This window comes from Colletes gigas, unplaced genomic scaffold (assembly GCF_013123115.1).
Source record: "Colletes gigas isolate AHSC1104 unplaced genomic scaffold, ASM1312311v1 Colletes_gigas_Sc00008, whole genome shotgun sequence".
Classification (NCBI taxonomy): domain Eukaryota; kingdom Metazoa; phylum Arthropoda; class Insecta; order Hymenoptera; family Colletidae; genus Colletes; species Colletes gigas.
Genome location: NW_025106637.1, coordinates 1,278,416 through 1,303,918, shown reverse-complemented (window position 1 = coordinate 1,303,918; position 25,503 = coordinate 1,278,416). Strand labels below are relative to the sequence as shown.

At 47.3% G+C, this 25,503-nt stretch overlaps 5 protein-coding genes across 5 annotated transcripts; all 5 read left to right on the top strand.

Annotated features, from left to right (window-relative positions):
- Window positions 1-715: 715 nt before the first annotated feature.
- Window positions 716-5,381, top strand: LOC122396956. The gene is made up of 2 exons (XM_043395754.1): window positions 716-892; window positions 3,309-5,381. Exons 1-2 carry the CDS (start codon window positions 716-718, stop codon window positions 5,379-5,381), a joined length of 2,250 nt encoding a protein of 749 aa, XP_043251689.1.
- A 4,688-nt stretch (window positions 5,382-10,069) lies between these two features.
- On the top strand, window positions 10,070-14,170 carry LOC122396955. The gene has a single exon (XM_043395753.1). The coding sequence runs from the start codon at window positions 10,070-10,072 to the stop codon at window positions 14,168-14,170; it is 4,101 nt and encodes a 1,366-aa protein (XP_043251688.1).
- Window positions 14,171-16,120: 1,950 nt separating this feature from the next.
- LOC122396954 lies at window positions 16,121-19,131 on the top strand. The gene is made up of 5 exons (XM_043395752.1): window positions 16,121-16,126; window positions 16,225-16,579; window positions 16,652-17,239; window positions 17,311-17,754; window positions 18,872-19,131. Exons 1-5 carry the CDS (start codon window positions 16,121-16,123, stop codon window positions 19,129-19,131), a joined length of 1,653 nt encoding a protein of 550 aa, XP_043251687.1.
- Window positions 19,132-19,819: 688 nt separating this feature from the next.
- Window positions 19,820-20,989, top strand: LOC122396953 (nuclease SbcCD subunit C-like). Its single transcript, XM_043395751.1, has 5 exons — window positions 19,820-19,837; window positions 19,977-20,252; window positions 20,313-20,509; window positions 20,569-20,806; window positions 20,894-20,989. Exons 1-5 carry the CDS (start codon window positions 19,820-19,822, stop codon window positions 20,987-20,989), a joined length of 825 nt encoding a protein of 274 aa, XP_043251686.1.
- A 2,351-nt stretch (window positions 20,990-23,340) lies between these two features.
- LOC122396952 (zinc finger protein 512B-like) lies at window positions 23,341-24,557 on the top strand. The gene is made up of 4 exons (XM_043395750.1): window positions 23,341-23,364; window positions 23,534-23,607; window positions 23,671-23,900; window positions 24,241-24,557. The coding sequence occupies exons 1-4, from the start codon at window positions 23,341-23,343 to the stop codon at window positions 24,555-24,557; spliced, it is 645 nt and encodes a 214-aa protein (XP_043251685.1).
- Window positions 24,558-25,503: the final 946 nt, after the last annotated feature.

Below are 25,503 nucleotides of genomic sequence, written 5' to 3'. Positions count from 1 at the left end.
CACACGAGGCACGCCACCGACACACACACACGCACACACAGGTCGCGCGTGTGTCGCGGCGTGCCGAAATGAGAAAGCGGATGCTGTAGGAAAGAGCCAATGGTGTAGGCTTTCAAAATAACTTCCCAGAAATTCAGCTACGTTGGAACCAACATTCCACCAAAAAATCCCCCCTCGTTCGAATCGCGACGATCCTCGATCGGCCATCTTCAGGCCCTCTTTATCGATACACTAATATTAAACTTACAATCTTTTTTTGGACGACCAGAAATTTAGAAATTCATTAGAAACCTGTAATCATAATTAAAAAAAATTAAATTTAAATTTAAATTGTGAGAGTGATAAACTCATATTATTACGTAAAATAGTATCAGCGTAATTTTCCAACAAGATTGTGGGAAAGGAGGTGTTAAAATAGATTACGGCGTGGACGTTTTCCAATTCTTCGTTAGCAGGTGGCGAAATGACGCAACGGAATTAGGCGTGCGGCAACGATTCGCGCGATTGCATAAATTCCTGCAGGCTAGAAAAAGAGATTCCCGTCGCGGAAACCTAACGTCGATTATCGGTCGCTTGAATGGCTCGTGTTACGCCCGGGAATCGGATCGTGGTTCCTGGTTTCCTCGCGTCGAAACGCTGATCGAGGATGAGCATGCAATCTCGAAGGCGTCGCTACGCTACTGGCAGGTGTCTTTCCGTACGTATCGAATGAGAAATGCCTCCGTGTTACGGCGGTGAAACTATAATCGTGCTGTCCCTCTCGCGGTTCAGGCGAAGGCATATAAGGTGGGATGTTGCGGTCTGTGCTTCATCAGTCCCAAATACACACCACGAGACCGCAAAGCGTGCAGGTTTAAGGTCGACCGTCGCCATGGGACCTAACGCGATCTACGTAAGTACGGTGATTTTCGTTCTATCGCGACCACTCCCACTTTAATTTCTATTACTCCATTCTTCGATTAAAACAGTGTCCACGTTTTTCTATCGAGTGATCGTTCCTCCTAACTCTACGCGAACTAGTCCTCTGTGCATCGTAGTTGGGATTTTGCGTAACAACGAAGTTATGAAGGGACAGGGTCGCGCAGTTTAATCATCCACAGTTGTAAGCTGAAATTTCCAACTCCGGAATAGACGCGACGAGTAATTGTTTTACGTGCACGGACTCCGTTTTCCGTCTTATCGCGTTTGTAAGCGATCATTCCTATTATTCTCCGGGTAATACGAGACACCTTTGATTCACGTTAATTCGTATGCATTCGAGCGTGCGTTCGTTACGTCTACGTCGACTGATCTCGTCTAATATCCCGCGGATACACGTCGATTCGACCGAAACCGTCACTCCACCGGTATTAATTCGCGAACATCTAAATGGAAACTTGCAAATGAATTTCGTTATTCGCGTCGTTGTCCAATCTCCTCCGAATCGGTCATTACGGAGAAAGTGTTTCTTATCTTCTTTCATCCATGGTCGCTCAGCGTCCGGCAAAGTAACCGTGGCAGATGCTCTTGAGCAAGTTAGTGAAAGTCCTTGGAAGGTATTCGGGGAACACTGGTGCGAGAACTGTCGTAAAGTCCGTTCCCCATGGTCCTCGTTGGGTAACGGTTGATTTCATATCCGGCCAGGGGGATAAACCCGACGAAAATGACGAGGCTCTCGCTTTCGTTCGATAAACAACGCTTGCGAAACGTTTACGATCGACGACTTTCCAGGCGGATCGGTTTTACGAAAAACCAGGCCGTACGCGGGACTTTCCTTCTTCGAGAATCATTATGACCGTGACTCGAGCAAAATCAAAATTCATAGAAACTCGAATAGAACGCCGATATATCATAGTTATTGTTAATTGCTCTTCACGCTGAAGATCCGCGTTGGAGGCTTGATTCGCGGATATACCCCGAGGCGACTGTCGAAGAAAGCGGTGAAAATCACAAGTGCACCGCGCGTGGAACTCGTTCTCCGGGTGCTTGACACCGACTGTAACCTTGTAGAAATCCAAACTCTTTCCTTCCAAGGTCGACCCCCGCGATGATCGCCGACCAGGATTTCCCCTCGATCATTATTGCCTCGGTAAACATCTCTCGAACGCAAATGGGAGCGGCTTCGCGTTCGGAGAAGGGAAGCGAAAGTACGATTATCCTATGCAGTGTTTTACAACTACAAAACCACGTTTAATTTTACGGATTTTCTATCCAACTAGTGGAATTGTAGATCCACGTATGGGGAAATTATTTTTAATGCCTCGAGTATCATTTGTTTGTTGGCCAATTTGGTCAACAATATTTTATACAGTCTAAATTTAATATATGTAAAACGTAAGCAAAATTTTCTGTATGAAACATTAAGTGAAATCAGAATTTAACACAATAAATCTAACTGAAAATTATTTGGTAATTAAACTTCAAAATAAATATAGAAGATAGCAAAAATTATGATAGGTGATATGGTCGTTAGATAGAGGATGAAACACCCTTTAAAATGAGCGTTTGTACAAGTCGATAGCTTTATTAGCGAGCGTCAAAGTAAACTTCAAAATAAACATGGAAGATAGTAAAAATTATGGTAGGTGATATGGTCATTAGTTAGAGGATGAAATACCCTTTAAAATGAGCGTTTGTACGAGTCGATAGCTTTATTAGTTCCCGAGATATAGTGATTTTAATTTCAAGTCGATGCGGTGGGTAGTTTCCGAGATATAAGGGTTCGAAGTTTGTTGACATCAGCGCGCGCACGCGTTCATTGACTTCGCGCGCGCGAGTAGAGTGCATAGTAAATTCTTGGAAATGCAACGGCCTTGGCAAGGCCGTCACGTACGCGCTCGTAGTAAATTGGGGTAGGTCAGCGCGATGCACGTGCGACGCAGAGGTCCGACGCGCTAGACAAAGACAGAGAAAGTCGGATTAAAAAAATTACCCCTTTACATAAATTACGATATCTCGGAAACGGATAGTCCGATCGTCAAAAACAAAAAACCATTTTAAAGGGGAAGGTTTACCGCTTCTAACAATACCTTAATAATTAATAAAACACTAGTAGTTTCGGAACTGCACGCGTCCAAAGTTTTAGTATTTTTAATACGCGTTAATATACATAATATCTAGTTTGTAACAATTCTATCGAACGTTTATATTTTCTTTCAACAGTTTTATGTCCCACTAAGGCACCGATTTACTCCTCCCGAACCCCAAACCTTCAGAATGCAAAGCTATATTTTACGATGCTTTTATAGTTAATATATCAAACTGCTACGCCAGTAATATCGTCTTTTTACGATCGAGGACAATCCCTAAACCGTGTCCTTCGTTTTCAGATCGCCACGATGTTGCTGATAGTTGGCCTCGGCCAAGCGAAAACGTCCAGAAAGGATCTGTCGAAAGCGAGCGCCCAGGCCGACGCCGTCGTCGAGTCTGCAAATTTAAACGACGCGGAGGACCCTACCACGAAGAAAGATAACGCGGGGGAGGAAGATCGATTGCCCATTTTGCCACCGATCATTTTGCTGGACTTTGGGAACGACACGGACGAAAGCGTCGCGTCCGAGGAGAAGTCCAAGCGAACCGTGAACAGTGGCCTCGGTTACGGTCTCGATAAGAACGCCCTGCAACCGAGGAGATACAATTACTATTTTCCAGCTGGAAAATCGGGAACCGCGGTGACCATCGAGGAGTCGATCAGCCCGTTTCTGCCCAAAACCATCATCGAGAAGGTTCAGCCCGTCAACCAGGGGGAGCATTTCTTTTACGGGCCGCAACAGAACTCGTTCGTTTCACCGCCAGTTCAAAGTCAAGCTCAGGCACAACCGAACCTGCAGTACCTGAACTTCCAACAACCTGTCAGCTCTCAGCCGCCGTTTGGATCGCGCACGAAGCCGCAGAAACCGTCGAACTACAATTTCGGATCGTACCAAAAGTACCTCCCTACGCCTAAACCGTCGGTCAGCTCGTTCGGGGCCCAGTATTCGGGGTACAGAGGCAACGTGGCCCCGACTACCACGCAATCGTCTTTCATCCCGACGGAGAATTCGCACACTGCATCGTTCAACTACGTCACGCCGCGTCCGTTCCCCCAGAGACAGAACATTCCATCCAACGTAAACTCCCAGAACTTTGAAACCGTTGCACAAAGCGTCGAGTCGTCCACGATCGCTCCCCCGAGCTACGACCCCCGTCTTCAGGGATCAGGGCCCAGGTACACGCTGGAGAACGGAGTCCGTTACGAGAACAAAGTCTTCTGGAAGTACCCGGACGGTCGAGTCTCCGACGTTCCTCCGGCTACCTACGTGGAGTATCCACAATCTACTCATCTGACGAAATCCCAGCGACCCCAATCGATCTACGAAGCCACCACGGAGAGCAGCGTCCTCTCCCAGGGACCGGTGCAATTCCCCACTGTTCCCGAGCAGAACGGACAGCAAGAGGCGAACCTGTTCGTCTCCTCGGAGTCGTTGTCCTCGAGCTTGCCTCAGCAGCAAGTGTACAGACTAGGTTATCAGAACTTGCTGACACAGAGGCAGAACGCGAACCTGGCGCAACAACGGAAGCCCGCCAATGGTTACTCCTTCTCGTCCGCGTATTCCGGAAGAACTAAGCCGAGCCCCAGCAGTCAGAAACCTAACTACGACTCGCCATACCGACAAATCCCCTCCAGGTACGAGGCAAACAGCCCAAATCCGGAGTACACCGACTCCTACGTGACGGAACCAACTGTCAACCACACGACACCCGTCACTAGCTTCTTCGGTTCGACGTCCAAGTATAATACAAAGGTGCAGAACTACTTGGACACGGTGCTAACAGCCGGCGAGGAGCCCAAGAAGCCGAGCAACAACGATCTGAACAACTATTCCAATCTTCAGTACACCGATCTGTTGAACTATAACCCCTCCATCTCGGAGTACATCAGAAACCCGTCCTCCATCCTGAACGTTCGACCGACTTTCGTGCAAGCTGGCAACTCGTTGATCCCCGTCATCATCCTCAGAGTGGACGGGGCATCTCCCATTCAGACCAAGACCACGCAGAACATCAATTTGAAGGCTCTGCTTCAACAGTACTTGATCCAGTACGCGAACAGCATTCAAGAATTGGCGCGACCCTCCACCTACGATCTCGGATCGGAAACCATTGGCAAGGATCAGAGCTCGGGGCTTGGTAAAAGTCCGGTGCTGGATCTGATTCGATTGACGCAAGACGACGCCCGCGACGGACCCAGTTACGCTTCGACCACCTACGCCGGAAGATCGAGTTACGAGGCCAGCAATTTGGACGCTCCGACGGACTTCGCTGGCGGACATTTTGGAGAACGCTCGACAACGCGGCAGAAAGTGAAGAACGTACAGATAGTGGACGACCCGAGGTTCACGACCTACAAGGCAAAGAGCTAAAAGTGACGCTTAGATCTCGCATCGACCGGGAAAGACTTTCGTTCTTCGAATACTATGACGAGTTAGGAACAGCGACGATTCTTGAACGGTGGATTCGGCACACTCTTTCTCCCCAATTCGCAAGACGTGCCATCGCTGGTGAGGGAAATTACAGTTCGACGGTGTTTAACGAGGGATATGTGCAATAAATTTTTTTACCACGAAACACTGTACCTGGACGGTGATTCTTTGCGTGGAATCCGTCGCGATAACCAAATTCTTCGCTTCAAGAAGGTACCTAATAAGTTTAGTTTTCTTAAGGACACCCTGCGACTCAAGACACCTGTGGTTTTGTATACATTCCTATTTACTTGAATAAAACTCGTACCTAATCGACTCGAGTGTTTTCATTTCCACGCCAATCAAACGCCACTATTTTTTTATTTTGTAATTAGAAACCTCTTCTTCGTAAGTTCGATATGCAAACGTTGATTTATTGTTTGAAGTCTATTCTATTATACATTACTCTTAATTGCTCGTACGTCTTAATGGAAAGAAGCTAGGAAAAATCGGAAATTAAAGCACTTTTTTATACCCCCAGCCAGAGATAGAAAGATATGCTAAGTGAAAGGTGAAGTGATTGCTTTAATTCGCGTAGCGCAAAAGATGGACGGAGAAATAAAAAAAAATAGTAAATATTAAATACACTTTTGAAATTTTAAACTCTAATAGAATACACTCAATCTTCTAGTCTTTACATCAGACAGGAATGTTTGTAGAATGAATTAGACACGGGGAAAAATGAAATACTTGCATTCTTGACAAAGATATTCAGAAGAAATCCGCACTTGGAAGAAGTAGCCGTGAAAAAATATTCGTACAACTGCTTTCTTTTAATCATAAGGAAAGTTATATATATGCAATTAATATTTTGTACTCCACTTTTACTACGTTGCCATATCTGGCAATACTAGGTGAAACATTAATATTAACACACGCCTATTTTTGGATTTTCCTCAACCGTACGGATAAAAATTCTTTGTATCGTTTCAGATCGATTTGCGTAATCTGTATCACGTATCCTGGTCTATTAACAATCCGAGAGTTTTCGAAAAGACTTTCATACCGATTGTGACCCAAATATATCAATCTTTCTCGTATATAATCAATTCCAGACACTTCTAGAAATATGTATAAATTTTATACGCTATGCAAATTAATAAATAAACCTGAGAGGGTATTTTCTGATGCTCCCCCAATACTTTTTACGTTCACTGTACCCCGTTCGATCGAATAAATCGATTACACCGCGAATTTCCAGACAGTGTAGCGGGAAATAAAAGATTGAAGGGACATTTCAGCCGTTTCATATTTTATTTTTAAATGAGAATTTATCCCAGCTCCGTTAATCCCAAATTGATTTTTACCGACCAATTTAACGTTCGCGCGAATTATCATAAAGACCGCCGTGCCGTTAACGGCGACAAAATGGCCAACGAAAAAGGCGGTGGGGGGTGGAAAAAAAATGAGTGAACGCGACACGGTTGCGAGGAGGGTAATTAGCGTTAATTGTCTACTTAGGCGGGGACGTACAAACTATTCGCGATAGTCGTAGGGTGCAGTTAATTCCACGTTTTCACAACGAGAGGCAACGATGATATCTCCGCATATCTGCGGAGCACGGCAATTAGACACAAGGCATTAAACTGTGGCGATTGTCGGCGCGAGCGAGCTCCTGCACACAGCCAAATCTTTGGTGCATCGCGCGGCGTCCCGGCACACCGACGCTGGCCGTCGTTTCTATCGTGTGAGACGGGTTGCATCGGGAGGAGCGAGCGCGCTGTGCATAATGCGTGCGTTTTAGAGCGCATAAAATCCTCGACGGAGAATTACTGACCACCTATGGGCGAATCTCCTATACTTCGCGGCTCGTTCGGACGCGATATTTTACGCGAATTCCAAAAATCACGCACACAGCGTCCCGTTTTCTTCGATCACATCCGATCCGCCGATACTGGTCTCATCGCGAAGATCCACCAACGATTTCCTTCAGGAAAAAAGATCCTGGCGCTATGTATTATTAGAAGAAATTACAGTTAATTACATCGAACATTCGTAGATCTCGAAGCGCGATACGAACGCTCCCGGGCCCCTTTTTCTTCGTCCAGCGAATTCGCGTGGCTTCCACGTTAATGATGGGTGGTCGCATCCTGCACTTGTTGCGGACAACAATTTCCCAGCGGCGGTCGCGTGTCGCGAATGAAAGTATCCTCCGGCCGGCGGGCTGTAGGATAATATTTAGAACGATATTTTTCACTTGGCTACCGGAGTGTATAAAGAAAATCGCGTGTCTACTATGTAGCTCAGTTCTCGCGTGGATGTTCGCCTCGCAAGGTCTTTCGGATTACAGAAGCTCGGACAGTCCACGAAGCTGCAACCAATGTGTTCTACGCGACGTTTAGTGACACTCGGACCTGCCTAACTGTGATTCGAGAGGAAAGATCGGTGCGACCGACACCGAGCCAGAAAAATGTTGTTACATCTTGTAAGTACCCGGGGGACCGTACAGGGTTTCCAAGTGCCAATCCTGTGTCCACCACGACGGGCTAGTGCGAACCTTTTTGTCAGTTCAAAGGTTTTAGTCGAGGAACGCTTCTTTCAAGTCGAATCCTCCGCTTTATTCAACCCTTTCGCTGCTGCCGTACGCGCAGCTCCGTCGAACGCGGAGCCATACTACTTTATTTCAAATATACTTAATATACTTAAATAACGTCGTTTCGAGTGTTTGGTACGAGAATTTTTGTAAAGAAATTTTTATCCACGCTTTGGTTTCGATTCGACGATGACCGGGGACCTCGAGAGTGTTGGTTAAGCAGCCGAATTAAGGAATTTATTTCACGGAAGACGTAGCGCCGGAAATTTATGACAAAAAGATATAGATTCGGTGCCGGCTAAAATTTCTAGAGTGTATCTAACCATACACGGATCGGTCTAACTGGAGCACTTTCTTCCTTAATATTTCGACGTGTTTTCCCTAATTTACCTCCCATATAAGATCGCCAATTAGAAGAAATACCTTACTTTCCTCGCGCTCGGGGATATTTTCTACGTCGCTCCATTTTGATTCCGTCGAAAGTGGATCGAAATTCATTGCTCCCTGCATGGATGCACGCTTCCTTTGCAATTAGAGGCAATTTAGCGTAAGCTCTTCTATCGACGGTGATTGTTTCATTGAAAATTCATTACCCCGTGTATAATTCCTGTATCACCTTTTCCGAAGACAGAATCTCTCCCAAGTATTCATAAAATATTCTAAAATCCTTTGAAAGTTCGATGCTTGCTCTAGCATAACAAAAATTGGTGAGGATAGTTCCGGCTATAGACACGCTATAAAAGAAGGTTCTAGACTATCATTATTCTAAATACACTATGAACACTATGAAAGACAAAACTCGGCCCCATTTTTCCCCCCATGGACTCTGTGTTGGAAAAAATAAAATCTAAGGTTGCAATCTATCCTCTACTATGCACGTTCTGTCTGAAATCTTCTCGAGAATGCCTTCCAACTACCGGAATAATTCTAAACGAGAAGAAAGCTTCGCAATTTGCATTTTCATCCGCATCGCCTGGCGATTTCGATCGTTCTCGGATCTATCGACGAATAATCGTTCGGCTGGCAATTACACAAGACCTTCCCCACCGTCGATACGAATCCGATCGCCATGAATCGGTGAGAAAGTTTCCGAGGATCTGCTTCCGTGCACATTCAGTCCTTGTCCATCGTAGTACACACGCATGCTATTCGCATTTTACTTTTTCCACTCCGCTTTTCTTTTCTAGGTCAGTCCCTTGACTGCCAGCTATTTTCGCCGATGATTCCGTTTAACTTTGCCATTATCTCAAGTTCGCAATAATCGGAGCGCTTTCTTCTTTCGAGCTCGAGCGCGATCGATAGCTTTCTTCTAACGAGTTCGCGTTTTATTGCCATCGGTGCTGTGGATCGGTTCGAGACCTGTCGTCCGAGCCAATGGAGCCGTTAAATTTAGCTACGAAACGCTGACGGCACTTCCGGTTATTGTGGGACGTCTACGTTGTCGCGGTTGAGGGAATATATCGAGTCGTCTGGAACCATTTCCCATTTTCTCGAGCCAAACGCTCTTTCATATCCATCGCGCGATACCTGTACGAGATCTACACTTCGTTCTTGCATCGTACCACGAGAATACGATGAGAATTATTAATTTCACTATTTCAGGAACGATGAAAATTTAATTCGAATCAGGAATATTTTTATACGGCAGACATCAACTATGGATCAAATAGAAAAAACAATTTACGAGCCGCACTTTCGCTCGCAATATAAATCTTCTTACGCGCTCCTGACATTTTCATTTTGTACGATAATGAAAACACATTAAACGATGAAAATACACATTATTATTTTCCATTCTCTGCGCGCCGTTAGACGAGTTAAACTCGTTTAAACTAGAAAACGTTTTGCTAATTAGAGCTGGAGAAACTATTTTTGCAGAATATGTGCGCGCAACGCAACTTTCTGTCGGTAACGCCACGAAATGTTTCGAACGATCGAACAATGAATTAAAGAGGCCTCGAGATTAGTTTCGAGACTTAGGGAAAATCAAGCTCGACCCTGTTATCGTAGACTCACCCTGTATTTTCGCGAATCCTTGCTAATGATTTCGTATTCGATGCAGGTCGTTCTGTTATCTTTGAGCTGGCCGCACCTAACGGGGGCCAGAGTCGCGGATCCCGAGGACAAATCGCCGGCTCTCGATCAAATTGCCACCGCGTCGGAGAATGTGGCCCGAAACGGGAATTTCGAGGATAAAGAGAAGGAGTTTCGTAATCAGCTGATAACCTCGATAATAGACACCACGGTGCACTACGAAAACTCGAACGGTTTCGTTCCTATGGTGGTGTCGTCGACGTCCAGGCCGTCCGATCGGCGGGACCAACCGAAACCAGCCAACAACACCACCAGGAGCGATTCCACGACCAAACGCAGGAACGCGACCGTCGACGACGACCAGGACGGACTGGAGAACGATCCTGCATACTCGACGGAGGCCAGGATATTCTTAAATTTCCCTCGTTTGAACGGGAACAATCGCAGATCCTTCGAGTTCCAAGCACGGCAGAACGACTTCGAGTTGCTCAAAGTCGGAAACGACACGCCGGCGGTGGCCAATTATCCGGACTTTTACGAACCGGGTTCCGTGGAAAGCGGAAACGAGAAGACGCAGCCCTCCTCGAGACACAAAGGAAAGGGAAAGAAGTCGGAGAATTACACAGGAAACTATGGGACGATAACCGACAATAACGACGAGAGCTCTTCCTACGATCGTTATTACCCGCGCAATTCACCGAGGGACGAGGTAAAAGCGAGCCAACCGGAGGAGAAAGTGCTCGACAATTATCATCAGCAAGATGTCCTCAAGTACGACGGTCACGGGCAGAGCGAACAAAACGGTCTGACGGGATCCTTCCCAAGGACGGACCAACAGGCGAACGACCTCGCTAAAACCAACGCGAACAACTACCAGGAATCGTACGACAACGTGGCGGCTCCATCCGAACACGAGAACCATCAGAGATTCTCTGGACCGGTCGTGGTCGCGGAACCTAATTACACCTTCGATCAGTCGCCGATAATGCTAGATTCGACCAACGATTACCACACGTCTCGAGTCATCGATTCCATCAACGAGGAACCGTCGCAGCATTTCACCATAGACAACAGGGACGGAAGATTTCGCAGCGACGAGGACTCCAGGGACGCGTCGGACGAAGTGGACTACTCGGAGTACGCGGAGAGACCCAGAAGAGTCCAGAAGAGCAGGAGACGACCCTCCGGCGGCGACGGATCGAAGAGGCTCCAGAAGGAGCATCGAGGATCGATGGACGACAGCTTGGAGTACGAGAGCCAGGGTAAGAGACATCACTCGTCCAGATCCAAGTCCCATCGTCAGAGGGTGAGGGGCAACTCGTGGATGGACGACGATCGACACCGCGACGAGAACGACAGCTACGAGGAAACCAAGTACAATGGTCGACTGTCGGAGAACAGGCACAAGTCTCAGAGCTCCAAGTTCAAACCGAGCAACACCTGGAATCAGGTGTCACCGAACCTGGAGATCTCACACTCGAGCGGTATCGAGATCGGTCAGCTGGAGAAACCCAAGTTCATCGTCCCGGTGAAGGTGAACCTGGTGCCCGTGGCGAACTTCGATCACGCGACAGCGATGGGGAACAGCCAAGGCTTCGACGTGTCGAACGCGGTTCTGCAGAACATCGTCTCGGCTACACCTGTCAACACCGTAAACTCGCCCGGAGTCGGCCAGGAGTCCAAGATCAGAGTCTCCACGCCCCTCCCGGACATCATCGTCGGCCAGAACAGCTATCAGAACTCCATGCAGGCGGTGTACCCGCGGATCACGGAGCAGAACAAATTCGAGACGAACCTGAAGCCCCAGTACGTGTCCAGCACGGCTGCCCCGGTGTTCGCGGTCACTCCTATCCAAAACATGCAAGGAACAGCCACGCCACGGCCCACCTACCAGATGCAACAACTTCCGACCGGTCACATGAGCGGAAATATGCCCCAGCTGATAGTCCCCCAACCCACTCATCAAACGGTCCCGACTCTGATACAGACTCCCATTCAGTCCGGTTCGGATTTCAACATTCAGGTGAACCCTCACGGCATGCACGGCCAGAATCTGGTCAACCATGGCAACTTCCAGGTCACGTCCACGCCCCAGACCATGCCGGTGACGAAGATCAACTTGGTCACCGCCGAGTCGCAGAACAAGAAGACCCTGAACTCCGGTTCCACCGCGAACTTCTTGGCCTCTGCCACCATGGCGGTGGGTCAGAACGAGCAGAGGCAACCGTTGAACTCCTACTACTTGCAAAACACCAACGCTCAGCAGTTCGCGAAGCCACAGATGCAGGCTAACTTGTACCAGCACAACGTGGCCCCTAAAACGAAGACGTACATTCAGACGACTCATCTGCTGCCAGCCGTGCTGCAACCGATGCCAACTCTGGCTACCTTCGCGGCCAGCACTCCTCAGCTGATCTCCGAACAACAGAACGCGATTCACGGGGGGAATTTCCTGCTGCAGCCTCGAGATCAAGGCCAACAGTACGTCAAGGTGCCCCACACTGGAGTGGACAACGGAATATCGACGCTGAGGACCATTAAACTGCCGTCCCTGACTTACCCAACGATGGACAGCATGGGTAGTCACAGCAACAGCAATATCAACACTCTGAGCGCGTATCCAGGTGCTTCTGGGATGGTGGAGAACGCTCATCTTCCGTACGTGGGCACGCGGAGCGTCGAAATCGTGAATCCAAACATCAAACCAAGTCCTGTCGACACAGCGGTGATTAATTCCTTCGAGACGATGCATTATCCCACTGCAGTCTTCACCACGCCGTTCCCGATGTTCACCACCACCAGCGTGGTCACTTCGAGGCCTGCTGTGCTGTCCACCACCACCGATTCCTTCGACGACATGAAGGCGTTCCAATCGCAAGACAGACCCATGTTCAACCCCATCAACTTCGTTCCCAACATGGACTTGGTGAAGAATCAGAATGCTCTGAACAGCAAATTGCACGCCAACGAGCCACTGCAGCAGAGTCTGAATCTCGTTCCATTGATCCCCGGTGGTAACTTCTTCAAACCTTCGTTCGCTGCTCAGAACGAGTTGCTGGCCAAGCCCAAGTTGAACACGGACCTGGAGACGTACGCGGAGCAGATGTTCAAGGAGTCCCTGAAGACTATATACAACTCGCAGAAGTGGAACAACGACAGGAAGCCGGGGATCCATCGTCAGAACGTGTCCGATACTATGGACATCGCGAAGCTGAAGAAGGAGCTGCAGAGATTGAAGGCCTCGCTCTCCGATTCGCAGCGGGGCAAGGATCACGAAGGTCACTACAGTGAAACGAAGACCCAGACTGCAGAATTGCCTAATAAGAAGCCTGACGAGTTGCTGGCGGCCTTGGAGCAGATGCTGAAGAAGAATCATCCCACGGACTCTTTGCACGGTCACCATGGAAGCGGTAGACCGCATCGACATCGCAGACCCTCGGATCAAGATAAGTTTACCTTTGGCTCGAACAGTGATTTCAGAGACTCGAAGCCTGTCAGGGACTTCATGACTCCTCCACAGTCTGGCTCTCATCGTACGAAGGGCCATTTTCACGATAAACCAGGTAAAAAGAGACCGATGTCCGGACCATCCAGGTACAACAATCGTAATCATTTCCACGGGCCGAGGACGTATCCCAAGCACGCGTTTTCTCCAAAGTCTGGCAGCATGGAAGCTCCCTCGAAGAACGCTGATTCGATTCACGCGGAAAGCTCTCAGTTCGAGAACGTTCATGACTCGAGACGCCATCGTCCTGAATATAAAAAGGGCTCGTTGGATTCGTATCCTTTCACGCCTTCGTCCATCGATAAGAACAGCTTTCTGAAGGGAAACGATCACCACAAGGGTGGCAAAGACAATGGCATCAATCATCCAAGGATGCACAATTTCCTTGGACTGCTCATGAAGAATAAGCAGCTGCCCAAAGGCCTTGCACCGAATTACTTCCAGGGCTCGGATCAGCTGAAGCAGTTCTTCGAGGACGACAAGCAACGATCCCAGCAATTTTACGACGATACTTTGAGGGAGTACTTTTACAAGATGTCCGAGGGCACGAAGCATCCCAATTTGGGCCACTCCGGTGGACCCGACACTCGAAGATATTACAGGCAAAAAGGTGCCTGATGTGTTCTTTGGAAGGAGACGATGGCCAATTTGTTTGTATCGTAGATGTTAATCACGCAGGCACGTCGAACATATTTAAAAATGATTCGTTTCCTCTATGAATGATTCGCCCGGGAAGGAATTTAATTTGTTGGTTTAAAAAATATAAAAGTCATTTGCGTGTTTGGCGTGCCTGCTCCAATGCGTGCTATCAAAAGAATAGATGAAAAATTCTACCAAATCAAAAGAATGGGGACAAACGATGGGATGAAAGTCTAAATTTCGACCACGACAGCATTTAGCGTAATAAGGATTAGATAGTAAGTGCATTGTACTTTCTTGGACGACGATTTTCCTTCCGTTCAATTTATGTTCATATAGAGGCTATCGCTCGTTTATGAATTGTATGAAATTAAGTTAGATACTTAGTTTAAGTTTAAACGATGGAGACTCGAGGAGAAAGTCTTAATTGTTTGTCTTTAAGGTGCTAGCGATTGTTGTACATATTATCTATAAACCAAAAATGTATACGTTGGTCTTGCGATTCATCGAATTCACTCTTTTTTGTTTAGATAATTATTTTTAGAAAATTTGCGGCTCTTTTTCGAAAGCGATTATAAAGTACTTATCATTGTTTTTAGTACCGAATCGGTGCACTTATGTAAGTCGAATGTTTGAGTGAAACGATACTTTCACCGAAAAACGAAACGTTCGTCCCTTTCGCCTATGTAATTTCTCTGTATCAACGTTGATAAAGGAGTCACTGTCGTTCCCCGAGGAACAATAATAAAAGGAGTGCGCAATAAATTTTTTATGTTACCCTTCTGTGCGATAAAATCCCACTCCAAGTGCCATCGCGAGGCGAAAGCTTTTCCGTCGTTTGAGAACTTGACATCGACCTTTAGGATAATTTCTCTTGTTTTACAGGGCGGGCAGGAAAGTGTGAAGATTTTCTTTCTTCGAACGTCACGGGTGGTACGTACACGCGGGCTCGAAAATGCCCACCCCCCGGATTTCTAACATAATTTTCCGGTTGATGGGCGAGAACATAATACCGTTCGTAAAAAGAAAAGCAATCAGCGTTACGTCGAGTTGACGTTATCCGATTGCGACGACGATCCAATAATGGCGGACGAAATTCGTTAACCGCGGAAAATTGACGTATCCTTGGTCGTTTATTTTTCACGATTTGCTGCCACGCGTATCCTTCGCTCAATTTCCCACACCCGGTGCGCCGAACCGTGAAAGATTCGATTTATAATAGAGTGCAACGCATCGAAAGTATAACGTGTATCGCCAGGCAACCGTCGTGACTTTCTCCAGAAACGATAGTCGGCGAACAATTAGAAGCAAAATTTTTTAGCTTCGATCCTCGTCTTTGGGAACTATTAACCACGCCGATATTCCGTGGATAACGACCGATATTTGTCAAGTAATTGCACTTCCGGTGAAGTCGATGGTTACGGTGTACCTTGGCGTGCCTTGGTCCTACATTAATTACACGCTATTAACTTTACTGCTGCATCTAATCAGTAAATATATCTAATTATCTTGGAATCTGTTCAGCCACAGACGAATTAGTTTTTAGCAGAAAAACAAATGTCACGGATACCTATTGATTTTACGCAAGAATTAATTAAAGGAGTTTCTTTATAAATCTAAATTAAAGTTTAAACTTTCGAGGTGTCCAAAAATAGATCGACTTGGAACAATGGCACGGTATTTTGCTACGCCCTGTAGATCAAGGAACAAGTAGGTCGTTGACACGGCGCGTAAACGTTCGCGATCGGTGGAGAGTCGCGGAGATTCGACTCGGATTTTCTCGACACGCTTTTTGTCAATCGTAGAAAAGCTAAACCCATTCGGACGGTCTCGCATCGGTAATCACTGAATATAAAAGATCACCGAGGCTCGATGGCGGCCAGTTAAGAACAAACTTTGGTGTCCGTCTGTGCTCGTTATATCGGCGACATGCTGGTACGTTTACCGTGACTCGGTTTCGATATACATTTTTTATTCGTTCGAACAGTGAAACGGATCGACGATCGATCGTAAATATGAACAATATATTGCAGATTTTGTATGTCGCTTTGTTCGTGCCGGCGCTGAGCTTGGCCGTGAGCGCGGATCGTCCGTCGAAGACTGCCAGTTTTGTGAAACCGAAGCGAGGAACCGTCGAGAACGACCACGATGCCCCGCGGGATTACAAATTTCACCAATCGAAGCCGTCCCAAAACGATAGTCCAAAGTTCCTGTCGTATTCCAAGGACGCCAAAGGTGTTCAACGAGAATCCTCGATAAATGGTCAGCCGAATTCTCATCCCAACGACCAGCTTTCGCCATATTTTGGAAACCTGTTCACCATGACAGCCGGCTACAAAGTAGCGAACGACGCTGTGCCGGTGAAACAAGCTTCGCATCAAAGCACAGGTGACGTATTGGATCGTAACGTAAATTTTAACCTCGCTTTTACTTCACGATCGATCGCGATTTCCCTTTCAGGCGTCCACGGAGTATCCAATCTCCAGGTTCCAGTATACAAGACCAACTACCCATTGTCTAAAGCTTCTGGATCTCAGATCTATATGCCCCCGTTCCAGAGCAATCTGTACTCCAAGAAGACTCCGTTACCGATTCTGTACGCGCAGAACGGTCAACAGATCCCCACAAATTTCGCGAACGTCCAAAGCCAGCCGCTGATTCTGCACCCCGTGGATCAGTTCAATTTCCCAGCGAGGACGCCTAAAGTTAACAACGCTCAGCTGAGCGCGCCCTTCTTATCGCCTCTTTCCAGTTTTCACAGTCAAGTGATACCGATATCGACGTCCAGCAACAATCCACAGTTCCCGCAGTACAAAGGCGCCGCCATAGAAATTTATCCGACCGTCGGTGGATTTTCTCCAGCGAACTACGCGCCCCTCCAGACGCAACAACAATTGCACTTTGGACAGGGAAACGTCCAACACGTTGGCGGCCATCGTAATCTCTCGCCCGCGCAGGAAATTCGAACCGACGTGGAGATTATTAACAAAAAGAAACCCTCCCTCCCCCCACCCAAAACCGACGACGACGAAGACGAGGACGACGAAGGTTCGCGATTTATTTCAATTTCGAACGACCGAGGAATTGACTTTTAAAACGCGATTGATTTCGTTTTACAGGGTACACGCCCCCGGATAGGGAATACGCTCCAAACGCGCACGATGACGACTATGAATCGAAACCGGAGAAGCACTTTAAAGCGCCCCGAACGGAGGGTGACTTCAAGCCCTCCACGTATTTCCCTTTTAAAGAGTACGACGAGAAGTTCGGCAAGTACTCGAGCCAAAATCACGACGAGGAAGCTGAGGAGAAACCATTCCCGAAATATCGCGATTACTCTTCGTCGAGCGACGATGACGATGGCGATGACACGCCCTCGGCTAAATACCATTCTAAGGAGACCTCGTCCAAGCCTTATTACAGCAGAGACGAGGAGGAAGAGGAGGAGGAGGATGGACAAGGTTATGAGAGCCAAAAAACCGAGGACACTTCGGATGATACCTACAGGTCCAAGTACATCGATAAAAACGTGGATGTCGAGTATGAGGCCTCGCCTAAGCAGAGTAGGTGTCATTTGTAACGTGTTTTTGACGGGAAACGTGGGGAAATACATTTTTCCTCAGGGTAGGCGCCTAAATTTTTCGGCGAAAAAAAATTTTTTCAAATCATTCTAAAAAAATTATTTTCAACTCCGGGGGTCAATTACAAGCATTTTTGGTCAATAGACATACCACCGAAATCCTACGCACTTTTGAGAAAAAAATTATTTTCCGTAATTATACATGTCTGACCATTCCGTTGATATGTTTCACTGAATTTTCATGCGAATCTTTAAAACGTCATAACTTCTGAACGGATTGAAGGATTTTAATGTTTCAAGCGGCAAATAACGCGTATTTTGGTCAAGAATATGTAGAAATTATAAAAATATTGGAAAAGTTGTTCCTTGACCCCGTAAAATAAGAAAAACCCCATAAAAGTGGTCCAATTTTCAAACAGCCATAATTCCTACAATAATGAATATATTTCAATGAAACTTTTTTCTGTAATAGAGATCATGGGCACCTACAAAAAAGTATTAGACAACTTTTCTGTGGGGCGTCACACAAAATTATTAAAAATCAAAAACAGGTTTCTAAGAAAAATCGACAGGGGGTAGGTGCCTAAATTTTTCAGCGGAAAAAAATTTTTTCAAATCGATCTGGAAAAATTATTTTCAGTCGCATGGGTCAATTACAATAATTTTTGGTCAACAGACATACCCCCGAAATCCTGCTCACTTTCGACAAAAAAATTCGAATAGGTGCCTAAATTTTTCGGTAAAAAAAAAAATTTCTAATCATTCTAAAAAAAGTATTTCTAGCTACGTGGGTCAATTACGATCATTTTTGGTCAATAGTCATACCCCCAAAATCCTAAGCACTTTTGAGAAAAAAATTCTTTACCGCAAATATAATGCGTGGCCAGAGATCTATGATTATATTCCTCGTTTTTATGAGTTTACATGACGAAATTTAAGAATATTAATTTGCTGATCGAGGTTTCGATTCAACCAACAGGCTATGTAACAAATGATCGATGTTACATCACGGGTTGTAAAAGTCTTCGTGTTATTTTGCTTCCGGTCGTTAGAATATTGCTGGAACAAGTGGCAGGATAAACAGTATTTCGTAATTTCAGGGTACGCGCACGCGAAGGAAGTACCGGAAGTGGTGTACGGATCAAAGTACTCGAGCAGAAATAAAGACGCCTACGAGTCCGACAGCGACGCGACGAGCCAAGGAAGCCGAACAAGTTTTAACTATCACGAATTCCCGCAAGTTTTCAACGATCACGAAGGACAGAGTTCCCATATTTCGGTGCAAATGGCGCACGAGGGAGGTTTTGGATACAAATTACCCAAGAAAATAAGAAGCAATCGCGCAAAAATCTTCGCTTGAGAAAGAAGTTAATCAACAGTAGTTAGTTTGTGTATTCTGCGTGCAATGGATCGTTGTTGCCGAAAACTATCAGTATTTAGAATGTATGGTTGCTCTAAATGTTGTTGTCAAATCTGTATCATTGTATGTGTTTGTATATATGTTCTACATAAAGTTGAGTTGTAAATGAAGCAGCACAAGCTAATTGATCATTGCGTTTCCGTACACCGATAAGTATTTTTACCGTAGGATTTAGATTCAGATTCGATATTAGTTTAGATTTACATTCGTCGAGAGTGAAGGCGACTTTCGACAGATGTTACTTATGGCGTCGACGAAACAAATTTACCTTCTCTCGATGAGAAATGCAGCTTACCGGAAGCGTGCAGGGATACAGTTAGTTCACGTTGCTTCCCTGAACAAGAACATAACATAGTCATGGCGGTCCATCAATTTCCAGCCAGGTAACCGGCTTTCCGTGCAGTGATTGTACAGCAACGCCACCGCGGCTAATCGTAATTAGACAATAAAGGCCTGTAATTCTGCCGCGGTATGTCAATTTTTCCATTGCCTCGATGGTCTTAATTAATTTTGTCATTACGCCAACGCCGATAGGGCATTCTCCTACGAATCAGAATCTGTATATATACTCTTCCTTCGACTAGGAGAATTCAGTATCATCGATATCGTCATCCACAACTCCTCCAAGATGAACGCAGCCTACACGGTAATCTACTTATTCCATTAAACGGGAATTTTCACCGATTACAATATTATAATGTAATCGAAAAAGTAATCGACGATTTTTAATCCAGTAAATTAAAAATTCACTATTTCTACCGAACATCGAAGCTTGTTTTGTTGAGTTTTTAAAATGGTTTCAGATCGTTATCGCGCTCGCATTGATCGCAGTCGCGGAGCCAAAATTGCAGTCGAAGAAAGAAAAACGAGGGGTGGCATTCGGGCCATCTGGCTATGATTTCTTCGGAGTGGCGCCTATTTTTTCCACCGGGCCATGGGCCCCTACCAATTTCGGAACATCTCCGACAATCTTTGGATCCGCTCCTTGGAATCCTTCAGGAGTGCCCGACATTCCCTTGACCCAAGTTCAAGTTCAAGCCACGCACGACGTGGCTATTCAGGTACGTTTCAATTATCCGGGTTAATGATTCCGTATTTTAATTCTATCGCGTTGCCCCCAGGCTCTGAAGGACCCAGCCCCCGGAACGCCCACCATAGCCTATCCTCCGGACGTTCTGAGGGCCATCCAGCAGGCCAGCGAAGCGAACCACAACGTGAACGCGGCTCAACAGAGGGTAGCGGAAGCTAAACACGCTGCTGTCGTTCAACAGAAGGTTGCTCTGGCGAAAGAGGCAGCTGCGAGGGAGGCTGCCGCTAGGTAAATATAATCATTTAAACAACGCAACGTCAAAGTTATTTTCTGACCGCTTCGCGAAGGTCTCAGGAGATTTCGTCGTCGGCGGACGCGGAAGCCAGATCCAGCGCGAAGCAGTTAGTGGCTCTCCAGCAGAGACTGGCGTCTCTGAAGGATGCAGTCGCAGCTGCACAGCGGGTGGCCGCGGCCAGGGAAGCGGCTGCAGCAGCGGCGATTCAAAGGAACGCCGCCGCGACAGCCGCCGAGTTACAGAAGCAGGACGTCGACAAGCAGATCAGTCAAAGCGAACAGGAGGCCAAGGTACCGTAAAATCTCAAGGAAACGAAAGCAATTTGCGTAAACCGTGGCTTTAAAGGAAGGGGAGTAACTGTTTCGATCGACTCGTAGGAAAAGGACGTCATAGCAGCGAAGGAAAACGCTGTAGCGAACGCTGTTCAGCTGGCTGCCCTGCAGAAACCAACCCACCATCCCTGGAGCCGCTGAGAGCCATCTCGTCGGCCCATAAACTCGAAAGCTTTATATTGCCCGTTATAGTTATGGTGACGGTTACGTGTACTGTTTAAATCTGTTACAAATAAATTCTGTTTCACAAACTCTGTTCATTTACTTTCTTCCCCATGAAAACACACCCTTCCTATAGACTTTTTAAGTCTTTAAATTTGTAAAAGATTACACGAAGCTGCAGAAATGAGTTTCGTTCTCGTGGACAATTTAAAGCGTTCGATTTCAGTTAATAATATTTCAGGAATGATCAGTTTCTCAATTAATCGAAGGACCCTCGTGCTATTATTCGCGTGTCGCGTAGAAAGTACCGCGTGTGCTTTCACCGATGGACGCATTGTATCGGGATCAAGCGGTAACGGAATCGCTGAGCGTGCCGGTCTCGCGATCGTTCGTTAAATTTAATCGGGTCTGTTGACCGAAAGAACGGATCTCTTCCTGTGCGATCCGGTGCACGGTTCGCCGAGTCGCGTTCATCCGCGATTATCTAACAGAGCGCGGTCGTGACACACTTCGATCGTCGCGACAAATGGATCGTTAAAGGCAACCGCTTCGAAACGACGTCGTTTCGACAGGGGGTCAGCTCCCTCTCGAATTTACCGTTTCCTGGACCGATTCCGGACAATGGAAATCGCAATTTGCCGTAGGATCGCAGTGAAAGTGGCCGCGGGAAGACGGAGTATCTGGCGACCAAAGAATGCAAGATCGGTGTCCAGTTACGTGCGATACAACGCCCAGCAGCCCGCGCTGGGAGAACGACCGGATCGGACAAACTCTCCTCCTCGAATCTAACAGCGTGTCCGGCACGGAATCCTTTCACTCGCCTCTTTCCTGACCATCCGTAATACCCCTTTTCTCCGTCGCTGCGGTCACGGCGATCCTGTCCGGCTGCTGCAGATCCGCAAATCAGGGCCAATTACGTGGGAAGAAAGTCGCTCGATCAAAGTCACTCTTTCTTGGCCCGGTGACTCCCGTGACTCTCTGTCCGTCTACCTGGACAATGGTCCTTTCCGTCACCCGTCGGCACGACCAGCCGAAGAAACACTCGGGATCGATGCACCTACGTTTCGGGGAATCGCCCGGGGAGACGGACAGAGAGCTCGACAGCTTCAGAAATGGGGGATCTTCGGCTCTCGGGACAGATCGAAGCACGAAAGTAATCGATAGTATTGTAAATGAATGTTACGTAACTTGAAAACAAGAGTGGTAGCTGTCATAGATCGATAATGGGTTCGAGTGTTTCTTTATTTCGGACAAAGTGGTTGGAGAGCTTAATTTTGCATCTACGATACAGTAGCCTTGAATTTCGACCTTAACCACCGTGCAGCGATCGTTCTAAACGACGGAGGTGTAACCTGGTTCATGAATAGGATCGCAGTGACCGTCTCTCGAGCAGACGCGACTATTATAACGGCGGAGCAGTCCTCCTTTCACGCCGAACCGGCCAATACTTTCATCGATGCTGCTTTTTTGGCTCTACTCGTGTTTTGCCTTTTACCTCACCCAGTTTTATTTGCTTTCCTTTCTTATTGCGTGAGAGATCGCGCTACTCTCACTGAGCCTAGCATATATTTTAACAATATTTAAGATCCGAAAAAACTTTCGACCGTTGGTTCGACCCATCGTGTGCGTTAAACAAAAACTATGCATCGTTTGATACAGTGAGCGCTAGTTTGCCTTGGTCAGAGCGAGTGGACGCGATCGATTTCCGGCCGGGGATCCCGCGACGCGAAATAGGGTAAAACGGAAGAAAGAGATCTAGTTGAAAAGGAAATCGCTTTCATCGCGAGGGTCCACGCTCGCATGGGCGTTCACCACGTTCACCGCGATCGCCTTGGCGAATACGCTGCATTCCGTCGCCGTTTCTCGAGGAAGAGCGATCACCTAACCTGCCCCTCCGCGTATCAATTTCGACAGCTCTGTACGGAGCATTTTGGTACACGTGAATTCCACGCGTAGACACATGGTTTCAAAGCCTGTCAGATTCTGTCACCGTGACACTGAAAGTCTCTCGTCTAGGATATCCACGAACAGTCGGTGTCACGTTTCGTTTCATGAGTGAATTTCCTATACGCGTGTAAGGTACGGGCGCGGGCATGCAAGTCCGGTTTTCAGGAGAGATCATCTGCGTGGTTAGGAAGGGGAGAGGGAGAAAGCGTATAAGAAGGAGCGGTCCATAGGCAACTACCCGCAGTATCCCTATCCGTTTCTTCACCCACTGTCCTCGTCAAGTGGCCAGAGAATGATCTTTTGGCCCCATGTAAGTAACCCTCCAGGCGGTAGAGAACGGACTCTGCGAACCGTGACCAAAAATCGCAGCTCCCTCGCGAACAATGCCGGGTGAAAAGTGTCTGTCGGTACTTTCTTCCTCGTTCTACCCCCCTCCACGTTCATCGCGAGCTTCTATTGTGAAATCATCGCCGCGAATAAGTGATTTAATAGCAACCGATGACCGAATCCCTGGTCCGATTAATAGTAGATTCTGTAACAATAAAAAGACTCGAGATTAATCGTCGACTGTTTCAGGTGCTCGTAGCGAGCTTGATCGCAAGATCTGCGTTGGCCGAGATCGAAGTTGGCGATTATGGAGGCTGGCAAGGGTAAGATCGAACGTCCCTGTGAACGAAAATATTTTTTTAATAATTGATTGCTTCTCTCTATAGAGTCTCCGGGGGCGGAGGTTACGGTGGGGGACACGGCGTGGAATTAGGACACTTGTCGGGAGGCATCCACGATGGCCTGTCTAGTTATGGTTCCTACGGCTACGGGGGCGGTGGATTTGACCACGGATTGCACGGGGGACACGTCCAACACCATTACGCCCCCGCTGTGCCTGTCAGCGAGCACGTCGAAATCACCAAGCCCGTGCCGATTCCTGTAATCAAAAACATCGGTAAGTTGTTCGATAGCTCGATGCAAACCTGTCCTTGGCCCAGTACGATCGTGGATCTTGACCTTCTGTTGCGCAATGCATCGGGAACGCGATGAAAGCAATCCTCCGGAGAGTCGAGGAACCTGCACGCGATGTTTTAAAATGAAATTCACGGAGGCGGAGCGTTGTAGTTTCCCTGAAAATAAAAAAGACTCCGTTAGAGCAGATACGAAGTAACTGCTCCTCTAAATTCTGATCGGAAGGAGTCCTCTTGCGATTTTCCAAATCGACTCGTCGATTTCTGCGCTTTCACGCACGTAGACTGTAACTAAATCTAGACTTTTTGCCCGACCATCGACAGGAGTACCGGTAGCTCAACCGGTAGCGATACCAGTGCCCCATCCGGTGGCGGTGGGCGTCCCGCAACCGTATCCAGTTCACGTGCCCGTCGCGAAGCCGATCGCGATCCCCGTGGTAAAGACCATCGCGGTCCCCGTCGAGAAGAAGGTACCGTTTCCCGTGGAGAAGGTGATACCGGTCCCGGTGGAGAAACCCGTGCCCATTCAAATCGAGAAGCACATCCCGGTGCCTGTGGAAAAACCCTATCCGATTCACATCCCCGTCTACAAGCACGTGTTCCATCGGGTGAGGTCCCACGGGCACGGATGGAGCCACTAAACGCGTCCTCGACGCTCAGAAGATGTACAGATACTCACGCTTCCACGGAAGAAGATACGAAATGCAGTTTCTGCGCGTGCATCCTCCGATAAGCGACATTGCAGTTCTCCTTGGAAGAAGGTGACACGAATCGTCCGGCGAATCGGAGGATCGACGAGGACACATCCGTCGATAAGGAACGACCAAACCCCCCCCGAGGGTCTTGTTAAGCAGTATTTATGTTTGTTTGTTTGCTGTGTTGAATAAATGATTGATAGTTAATCGTTCTCCCGTTTATTCTCTCCTTTGTCACGACTAAATATCCTCTTTAACGTTTCAACTTGAGAATTAAAAGCTTTGTCACTCGTATGTGAATGACCTGCCAGTCAAAGTGCCAAAGCTACATAAATAATCTCCACAAAAGCGTTGAGAGTAAGGAATGGTTGCAGTCGTTTCTTACACACGGGAAAGTCGATGCACTTCACGTTGGCCAATCCGACAATGGTCGCGGAGTTACCGGTCGTGTAATGACGGACTATTTTCGCGACGTGGTCGTGCGTGCAGTCTTGAACTCCGAGGAACGTCGATACCATTCGGAGCTGTCGATCAAAGTGACAACTGGTACTGTTATCGTCGAAACGATTACGAAGGCCCCTAGTCGGAGTAACGGACCGTTCGATCGGTTCGCGTAAGTTTCCGAGAGAATAATTACGGACAGTTGAGTCACGAATCCTTGGGCACCGCCTTAGCCTCTTAATTATCATAATTTTCTGGATAGTTACGATAGCAGATAGCGTACTTCGCGCCTAGATGATCTTGAGAGGCTTTCGTTATGCTCTCTCCACAGCTCCGGTTAAATTGCAGAAGTGCGTGAGCCTTGTTGTGTCTCGGGTATCGCGGACATGCGATCGTCAGCCGGTTATTTGTCGTCTAACGCGAACGTTTTCTACCATTCTAGTTTTCAGAT